This window comes from Canis lupus, chromosome 18 (genome assembly GCF_003254725.2).
Source record: "Canis lupus dingo isolate Sandy chromosome 18, ASM325472v2, whole genome shotgun sequence".
Lineage (NCBI taxonomy): Eukaryota > Metazoa > Chordata > Mammalia > Carnivora > Canidae > Canis > Canis lupus.
Window position 1 is genome coordinate 38,230,322 of NC_064260.1, and position 10,843 is coordinate 38,241,164.

The following is a 10,843-nucleotide window of genomic DNA, read 5'->3' on the forward strand; positions in this document are numbered from 1 at the left end:
GAACTGTCCACAGATGGAGGCTGATACGCTATCCAGATCATCAGGCAGACGGTATGCAGTAGAGGACACTTCAGCATCCCATGGGGACTAGAACACATGCTGATCAGTTTCTTTCCAAATCTGAGTCTGTATACCTCTCGTCTTCACAGAAATTTCCAAATACAAACCAGAATTAATTGGAATCAGAAACACCAGCTCAGGGCTCGGTTCCGAAAAATGTGGAAGAACATTGATGCCCAAGGAGAATCAGCCAGGTACAGAATTTCTCAAAAGCAAGCTCTATAAATTGGCCCAGGAATATAAAGCTAATTTCCACCATAGGGAGAAAGAATCTGTCCTTCACTTCTGGGATTTTGTTGTTCCTGTTGTTACTTCTCATCTTCAGATCAATTGTACAAATTGAATTCATGGCCAAGAATAATCTCACCACAGTAGCAGAGTTCATTCTCATGGGCTTTACGGACTACCACATGTGGGAGATTACCCTCTTCCTGATGTTTCTCATTTTTTATATTGTCACCCTTCTGGGGAACGTGGGAATGATCATTCTGATCCAAGTGGATGTCCAACTCCACACCCCCATGTACTTCTTCCTGAGCCATCTCGCCCTGCTGGATGCCTGCTATGCCTCAGTGATCACCCCTCAGATCCTGGGCACACTGGCCACAGGCAAGACAGTCATCTCCTTTGGCCAGTGTGCTACACAGTTCTTTTTCTTCACCATCTGTGCAGGCACAGAGTGTTTCCTGCTGTCAGTGATGGCCTATGACCGCTGTGTCGCTATTAGCAACCCACTGCTCTACACTGTGGTCATGAATCCCAGAATCTGCTGGGGTTTGGTGGTTGGAGCTTACGTCTGTGGGGTGTCAGGAGCCATCTTGCGTACCACATGCACCTTCACCCTCTCCTTCTGTGACTACAATCAAATCAACTTCTTCTTCTGTGATGTCCCACCCCTGTTGAAGCTAGCCTGCAGTGACACAACAAGCACGGAGATTGTCATTGTCTTCTTTGGCAACTTTGTGATCTTGGCCAATGCCTTGGTCATTCTGATATCCTATCTGCTCATCATCAAGGCCATTCTGAAGGTGAAGTCTCCAGGTGGCAAGGTCAAGACTTTCTCCACATGTGCCTCCCACCTCACTGCTGTGGCCCTTTTCTTTGGGACTCTCATCTTCATGTATCTGCGGAGTAGCTCCAACACGTCCCTGGAGGAAGACAAGGTCGTGTCTGTCTTCTACACTGTGTTCATTCCCATGCTAAACCCTCTGATCTATAGCCTAAGAAACAAAGATGTGAAAGCAGCCTTCAGAAAGGTCACTGGTAGATTCCAGGTGTCCCAGAGTGTGTAGATATGAGTGACAGGACCTCTCCTCTTGGTCCATTTTCTTCCCATATCAATAGATCCTAATAGGTCCCAACATTATATGCAAATTAGATCCACAAATAGAGAGAAGGTAGATTGGTATCAGCAGGCACACAAGAAAAACTGCAAATATGGTAAAATTCATTTCCAGCAGTCCCATGATGCTTTTTTCTCCTCTCCTTCTCCCACCTCCAGTCCATTCCTTACCACACAACAATCTTATGATACTCTTTGATATCGTAACTTACAGAATTTCAGAGGCCCCGGGGGTCTTGAGTTTATCTCATCCCACCCTGCATCTTTGAAGCCATGCTTAGGCTTCCATTTTTCCTTCTCATTTTTTGCTTCCATTAATATTTGTATTTTTCTGTGTCAAAGATTCCATGTAGGGATTCTAGTGATCAATGCTAAAGAGTCTTTTTTTTCTTTTAATACACGAATAACTGATAACCTCAGTAAGCAAGGAGTGCTGTATAAGACAAAACCAAGTCTCCAAATGGCCAAGGGAAGGGAGTGTTTGAGAACAGGCCTTCCTCTTCACCATTCTAGTCTTGAGACACCCTCTAGGGCAGCTTTCCTTCTTACTCATGCCACAACGATGAAATTTGCAAACTGCCTTACCACTTGATGGCTCCCTGGCTCTGTTATTCCTTCTCATACCTCCAAGATGAACTAAGCCACCTTACCTCTGGCTCCTCAGCTGAAAACTCCCTGGTTCCTGATGGACAAAATGCATTGCATTTTTCCCTTGTCACATTGCCTGCTTTGTGAACAATCCCTAACTATCAAGTATCCCATTCCCAGGAACAGCAAAGTCAGAAAACAAAGACCTCCCAGCAGAAAGTCTGAGGAGAGGAGAAAGTAACTAACTCCTGCATGACACAGCAAACACTTCAGGGCAGAGTCTTCTTTGCTCATTGCAGAACACACTCCAAGTTCAGATCTGGAACAGATAAGCTCTTGAGAATTGCTTTTGAACAGATTTTTATGGCACATGCCTGGACTCATTTGAGCCTCATGCAAACTCTGTAAGGCAAATAAGGAAGACAGGGTTGAATAGAAGATTTCCATTTTGCAGTTAAGAAAATGCTTTTTCATAATCCTTTTGCTCAGAGTACCTTTGTTCAGAGCAGGCAGTGGTAGGGCATGGCTTTCAGACTCAAGTTTATATCCAAATATTAATTCTACCACTAATTTGCTGTGAAATCTATGGTAAATGGCTTCATTCCTCAGATTCTAATTTTTGTCAGGTCTAAAATAAATACAACAACTCCTAATTCAAGAGCATATTATAAAAAAATAAATAAATAAGATGAGGGGCACATGGCTATTTTGGTCAGAAGAACATGCAACTCTTGACCTGAGGGTTGTAAGTTCCAGCCAACGTTGGGCTTGAAATAAGTAAATGAGGCAATGAATAAGAAATCTCCTAGCACAAGGGTGTCTGATGGCTCAGTAAGTTAAGTGCCCAACTCTTGATTTCAGCTCAGGTCATGGTCTAAGTGCCATGAGCTTGAGCCCTGGGTGGGGCTTTATGCTTATCAGGGAGTCTGCTGGAGATTGCCCCACTCCCTCTCCCTCTGCCCTTCATCACTTTCCCAACCCTACTCTCTCACTCTAAATAAATAAAACTTTAAAAAAATAAACTTTTTTTTAAAAAATAAAACTTTTTTTAATCTCCTAGCACAAATCCATTGCTCAATATGGATTGACATATTGACTCATTGCCCTAGCTCCTAATAATGAAATAATAATAATGATGAAAGCTCCTATTATATGCCAGATACCATTCTAAGAAGTTTTATATGCATTTAAACAACACTATGATGCTTTAGCAACCCTATGATAGGTGCAATTACTATCCTCACTTAGACATGAGTAAACTAGGATACAGAGAAGTTAAAATAAGTTCCCCAAGGTCACAGATTGTTCTCTTCCTTCCCCTCTCCCTCACTTTCACCTTAGACCTTGCTACAATTCCATTGCCATTAATAAAAATGAAACAGATCTTGAACAAGTGATAGTGAAAGTCAGTGAACTGCAGAAGATGAATAACTCAAACCTTTTCATCCAAGAAATAAAACAAACATGGGTGTCTAGCTGAGGTGGGGGTACATTTATCTGCATCCCACATGGTCAAGAATAACCAAGAGATGTCTTTGTATTGAATATATTGTCATGTGCCTTCTCTTGGACCTTGATGTTAATGAGAAGTTGGTCTTCCATGACCCCCCATATGGGAACCATTGTATTATAATGGCCCACCACCCCACCTACAGTTGATTGGTTCAGAAATGAGCACCTGGGGCACCTGGGTGGCTCAGTGGTTGAATGTCTGCTTTTGGCTTAGGTTGTGATCCTGGGGTCTTGGGATTGAGTCCCACATCAGGCTCCCTGTAGAGAGCCTGCTTCTGTCTCAGCCTATGTCTCTGCCTCTTTGTGTGTCTTTCATGAATAAATAAATAAAATCTTTTTTAAAAAGGGGAAAAAATGAGCACCTGACCCAGTGTAGGTTTAATAAAAATTTTTCCCTGGGCATTATGAAACTGAACATGTGAAAGAGATTCAGAACAAGAGTCCAGGCTGACCAAGGTGGAGAAGTCAAGATAGATTTTTTAAATGAAGCAGTTATTCAAAGAGAATGGCAATAATAGACCAAAAAAAGAGTCCTGACAAGTTCCATTCCCTGCTTCCCAGTGCACTGAGGGGCAGCCATAGTAGTTTTCTTGCTTCCTTAAGACATACTGTGTTTGATGTTTAGGCTCCAAGACTAAAATCCCCTTTGGGAACTAATTCAAGCTTAGTCATTAGGTTCAAAAAATTCCATACTTGTAGAACTCTAATGAAGAGGAGTTCTTCAGCATGTTATAGCAGATCTGTATTCATGCACACTGATTATATTCACCCCTTAAAGAAAGAAAAGACTGGGTCTCAGTATCCTGTGTACTTCTATCATATTCTCATTATAGAAGAAACTTCCTCACCTAGAGCTCTTTGTTTAGGTAACCACTGTTCTAGCATTTGCCCTTGCCCTTCAAGTGATAGACTAGAATAAGCCTCTGACCCCACTTTCATCAACACATGAACAGAATAGAGAGCCATGACGTGCTCTAGAGTTATATAATGGTTATTAAGCAAAACCAATAAAGTTATCTCCCTCTTAAGGGTCTAAACGGAAAAATAAGGGGAAAGATTAAGTTATTTGAGAAACGAAACTCACAAATTATAATTAGAAGTGGAAAAAATGGCTGTGTCATGTTAATGGCAGACCAGAGAGAAAATGAGCAAAGTCAGATGCTGAGGAGGCAGCAATATAACCCAGTCCCTTGTGCTGCATTAGATCTTCCAGGTCTTGAATTATGTTCCAGACTGAGTTCTAGGGCTCTCCATAGATCTCTGAGAAATCCCTGCCTCCCTTCTGAAGCATAAGAATCTTAGCCATAGACCCACATTCTGTTAGACAATCTGAGTGGGTCTCTGTCTAAAATATCTAGCAACTCATTGCCCTAGTTCCTAATAATGAAATAATAATAATGATGATAGCTCCTATTATATGCCAGACCTTATTCTAAGAAGTTTTATATGCATTTAAACAATACTATGATGCTTTAGCAACCCTATAATAGGTGCAATTACTATCCCTACTTAGACATGAGTAAACTAGGATACAGAGAAGTTAAAATAACTTTCCCAAGGTCACAGAAGCCACAAAAACCATAGATTTGAGCTCAGGAAATCTAGTTCCAGAAATTCCATTCTTATCTATTGTATTATATCACCTTTGAATGCCATTTTATACACAACTGTCCCTTCTTTGATACAGAATCATTTAAGGCAAAATAGCCTTGCTCATTAGGCTCTTTCTCCAGGAATCAGAAAAAAATGGTTTTCCTCCTTCAGAACTGGAAGTCATGTGAAAAAAAAACATTCAAAGTTGGATGGAGAGGTCTGCAAAAGATGAAATATGAAAGAACACTTTAACAAAGAGAGGATCTTACTTTTCGCAAATGCCTATGCACCTGCAGGTTCTTGGCTAAGCCACTAAAACAAAAACTGGAAGAAATTCCACATAAAGGGTGTTCCATGAAGATTCATTCAGAATCCACACGAAGCTGGGGTGAAGAGACCCTATTCTCTGAGACTGCTAAGATGCCACCAGGGCATTTAGGTCAGCGTCAGCCATATAATGCTTGTCCCAGACAAGGCAGCTCTGTTGACACTTGAGAGAATGAGAGCAACACTGATTCTCGGATCTACCTACCAAGCACTAAATCCAAGTTCACTTGACAGAATGAAAGCAACACTGATTCTCAGATCTACCAACCAGGCAGTAAGTCCAAGTTCTTTACATTCAACTTCTCTTAATAAAAGGAAGGAGGTCAGGAGAGACTCATGCCTTCTTCCCAACATCTTCTGCAGGCCTACAAAATAGAAACTGCACAAATCATTCTTCCTCCATAATCAACCTACAAGACCTACTCCTTTACTTTATTCGGGTCCCTCCTGAAGTGTGGCCTCATTTTGGAGAAACCTTTCCTGACCATCATATCTGAAATAATAACTCCCCTATTGCCTATTACTTTCTATTCCCCTCTACTCTGCTATTTATTCTTCAAGACACTTAACAATACTTGATATCTGTTTGTTTTTATCACTGCCCCTAGTAGAATGTTCTTTATTGTTGCCCCCATAAAAGCAAAGACTGTCTGCCCTTTTTCGTGCACCTTCTGGCTCATAGTAGGTGTTAAATAAATATCTAATGAAAAGCATTAAGAACATAGACATGAATAGGACTTTCATTTCTGGCAATACAGTGGACTGGGGTTTTTCTAACCAACCTCACTCCTAAAGAACATGAAAAGAATAAATAAAAAGGTGAAAAGACACAAAAAAATCAAAGGCTGAACATCCATGGGAAAATAAGAACTCTAAGAAGTAAGCAAAGTATTGAAACTATGTTTGCCTTCAAAAGCATCACTCATGAGGCTATCTTAGTTGTCTATTGCTGTTAATTGGTACCTTAGGGGCTCCTGGCTGGCTCAGTCAGTACAGCATGCAATCCTTAATCTCAGGGCCATGAGTGCAAGCCCCACATTGGATGTGGAGCCTACTTTAAAAAATAATGAATAAATAAACAAACAAACAAATAGCTAGCTTGAAACAGCAAACTATTGCACCGTTTCTGTGGGTGAGGAATCCAGGCACAGGTTAGTTGGATTAGTTGGTAGCTGGCTTACGGTCTCACAAAACTAATTAAGATGTTGGCCAGGGCTCTCATTATGTTGATAAGACTTGAGTCCACCCCTCTGTTGGCTGAGTATGCCCATTCCTTGGTACATGGTCCTCTCCATAGAGAAACTCACACATGACTCTCATGGGAGCAGGTGCCCAAGGCAGACACCATAGTCCTTTTGAAACCTAATCTCAGAGGTAACATCCCATCACATCCCTAAATGTGTCAGTACTCATTAAAGAGGTTCTGTTGATCAAAAATATGATTAAGAAGATGAAAATCAGGGTGCTTGGCTGGTTCAGTCAGTAGAGCATGCAACTCTTGGTTTCTTGGTTGTGAGTTCAAGCCCCTCCCCCCCCCCGTTGGACATGAAGTATACTCTAAAAATATAAATAAATAAAAAGAGAGAGAAACTTCAGCTTATTAAAAAAAAAAAGAAGATGAAAAATCAGGACACAAAATGTGAGAAAATATTTTTAAGATTTGCAATCACATCTACTATCGTGTGTGTGTGTGTGTGTGTGTGTGTGTGTAAAAGTGATTAAGAGGGGAAGGGTTGGGCAGCCCTGGTAGCTCAGCAGTTAAGCGCCACCTTCAGCCCAGAGCCTGATCCTGGAGACCTGGGATCGAGTCCCACATCGGACTCCCTGCATGGAGCCTGCTTCTCGGACTACCTGTGTCTCAAGAATAACCAAGAGTTGTCTTTGTATTGAATATATTGTCGTGTGCCTTCTATTGGACCTTGATGTTATGAGAAGTTGGTCATAAGGAAACGAACTAGGGGTGGTGGAAGGGGAGAAGGGCGGGGGGTGGGAGTGAATGGGTGACGGGCACGGGGGGGTTATTCTGTATGTTAGTAAATTGAACACCAATAAAAAATAAATTAAAAAAAAAAGAAGTTGATCATAAGGGATGGACTGAGACATAAGCCCCCCCCCGTCTCTCTCTCTCTCATGAAATAAATAAATAAATAAATAAATAAATAAATAAATAAATAAATAAATGGGTTAAAAGAAAAAGAAAAGGTAGTACAAATGCTCAAACAGGCAATTCACAAGGAGACTGTCGCAATAACCAATATATCTATGAAGAGATGCTTATTCTCTTTAGTAATCAGGAAAATCAAATTAAAAACTCAATATGCTCACTATATAAGCAAAAATTTTTAAGTATGACACCTCTCTATTGACAAATATGTAAAAAATTAGTATAAACTAGTTTAATTTAGTAGGAGTATTATCAAATTAAATTTTGTAAAATATTTTGGAATTAACCTTTAAAAGTCAAAGATACACATAACCACTAACCCAGATATTTCAGTGACCTAGGTATACACAATGAAGAAATTCTTGCCCATGCCCACCAGGATATAGGTTCATACATGTTCATAAAGCATTGTAATAGCGTAAAACCCAAAACACTTACCTTTAGTTTTTTATTCTTCCAATCCAGAGTGTGTATGTGATGGCTGGAGCCTGATAGCCATTATGGACCATAAAGTAAACTTGAAACTGGAAGCCACACTCAGAAAGCAGCAGAGCAGAAAGACAGAGAAGCCTAAGCCCCTGATGACATTTTTAAGCCACCATACCAGCCATAAGCTGCCTTCTCTCCAGGCTTCTTCCATATAGGATAGAAATAAGCATTTATCTTATTAAAGAAAACAACTAGAAAATAAATACATGTATATATGTGTGCATGTCTATATACACACAGTCCAAAAATATGCTTAACTAAGCCATATTGTTAGTATACATGAATGGATGAAATGGCCCTCCCCTTCTCCTTGGCAACAACAAAATAGGATTCAAGGCACCCTGCTTTGTTGTTGTTACCGATTTTCCACCAGTACAGTGGTCTTCTTCCATTTCAAAGTTACATACACTGTAAGACTGCACACTATCCCCACAGAATACTCTGGAAGGCAGATGCTTACACTTGATGCTTAAGACCTTGCCACAAGATAAAATGGAAGTAGTGTGTGGCCCACTGAGGGCTAAGGAACTTGTATTTATGGTCCAGTCAGGCTTCCCAGGAATGGTGAATCTTGAACTGGGTCTGGAAGGAGACAAAAGTGGACAAACCAGACTTATAGGAAAGCCAGCCTGATGGAATGTGCTACCATAGTCCCAGTCTCCTCCCCACTGTAGCCACCTTCTCCCATCACTTCTCACCACCCCGCACAACCTCCAGCTGGCAGCTGAGAAGCTACATGAGCTCTGGAGAGCCATGCAACCCTTCTGGGCCTGTTCCTTCATCTGTGATGTGTCAATGTAAGTCTGGATTCTCTCTCAGTTTTTTTTCCCCAGCCCTGGAAGAAATGACATGAAGGTGACAATGTTCACTCCCTGAGGAACATGGGAAATGGTGTTATTCAGGTTTTCTACTTATCGCCCTGAGCCTTTTAATCCCCAGACTCATTGTTTTCTTCCCTAGATGGAGAGACAGGGGCCGCAGTGTTAGCTCTTACTGAAGGGGGCTGCCTCCTCCCAGAAGCCCTCGCCCTTCATTTGGTGATCTTCAGGTAAGTCTGGGCTCACACAGTCCCCACTGTAAGGTAAACCATGACAGTGAATCATGTGGAAAAGCATCTGTCTTCTGTTTATCATTATCACCTTCACACACAAGCATCCTCCTAGGTGATGTCTATAAATAGATGTTAAAACCACCAAAGGATTCAATTAGATCAGAAAATTCAGTGATTCGGAAACAAGATGATTTTAATTGGGTTGTTTGAGCAAGAAGGCAAAACAGTTAGCCACCTGGAGGACCTGTAGGTTGCAGACTCTGGATTCCATCCAGTGACACTGGGTAAACTGGGTAAACAGTCTGGCCCTACTACCCACTGGAAGCATATTTGAAGGGGGGGGGGGGTTCAACATACATGTACAGCCAACCTGGGGACAATGAGATAATTGCATTTTCTATAATTTTCAGATCACCACAGCAGCAATCTCCTGGGATCTGCAAAGAAAACAGAAAATGTCAATAATGCTTCACAGAATTCTTTCACAACAACAAAAGGAACAGCTCTTTTCCTGGGCGGTAATGTAAACCTTATAACTATGCTGGGAGAGCAAATATATTCCAGACACTTAAATGCGCTTTCCAAGTTTTTTAACATAATTTAAATTTTTTTCTGTGCAGTCTTTAGGACGAGTTACCTTCCTGAAGCTTCAATTCTGTCTTCTATAAAACAAGCATAGGAATGTATATACCTTGCCAAGGGTTGCAATAACACATATGCCAAGTGCAGGGAATGAATAATAGTCGGCATTCGGATATTATTACTCCCCTGACAACCACACTGTTGAATAACCAAGTATTTACAGCATGAACCAAGGATGGGCCTGGACCCCTCTGAGGAGGCTGTCTCAGCTGGTGAGGTCAGAAAGAAAGATACTTGTAATGAGCAGCTTTCGAGAAGATGATGTGGAAATGGATATCACAGGAGGGAAGTGCAGTGAGGGGGAAGGTGATAAGTCAGGAGCCCCTGGCCTCTGAGTTTCCCAACAACCTTCTCATCCCTGTGGCCCCACCCTGGCTTGTAAGTTCTGGTTTGTTCTTTAATGACTCCATGGCCTCTCCTGAGGCTCCAAATAAGACACTAAGTGTAGAGCCCCCACCAGGATAAATTGGGGAGGGAATGTTTTCTGACACACTGGGTAAAGTTGCTTCTTCTCTGGGCTTCAATTTTCCCATCTGCCAAAAGAAGAGAACATAGTAGACCAGGTACGGTCAAGTCTCTTTTTAACATTGGAACCCCCTTTCCAAACAAAATAAAATGAAGCACCTGGCTGTTTACAAGAGTTCAAGGAATTGCTGCGTTGCTTGAAGCTGAGTTGGTAGCTCTGCAAAAGCTGGGACGTCTGAGGAGCAGAGCTGGAAAATCACAGAACCACATCACCACATCATTCTTTCCAGTTCCGGGTTCTGTGTGTCTGTCAGGTCCGGGGTCTCTGAAGGCTTGTGGGTGCCTTCAACAGGTGTGGAGAGGAGGATGTGAGCTGCCATTTCAATGTCTCAGGTTCACTGAGCCCATCCTGAGAGCCATGTGTGCAGTGACCCCCAAACACTGGAGAGAAAGAGAACCCGGTCACCCAGATGCTCACCTGACATAATGCCACGTTCAGATGGACACAGAAACAGTACAACAGCTAAAAGTTGTTCGAAGTTTCAAGGAACATTCTCATCATTTTCCCTTTAAGACAACCAATGGCTTGAATAGATGCTAGTTGTAGTGA

The 10,843-nt window shown here is 41.7% G+C and overlaps 1 protein-coding gene across 1 annotated transcript; it reads left to right on the forward strand.

Annotated features, from left to right (window-relative positions):
* Nucleotides 1-407: 407 nt before the first annotated feature.
* On the forward strand, nucleotides 408-1,352 carry LOC112663705 (olfactory receptor 9I1-like). The gene has a single exon (XM_025452776.2). The coding sequence runs from the start codon at nucleotides 408-410 to the stop codon at nucleotides 1,350-1,352; it is 945 nt and encodes a 314-aa protein (XP_025308561.1).
* The last annotated feature ends 9,491 nt before the right edge of the window (nucleotides 1,353-10,843 follow it).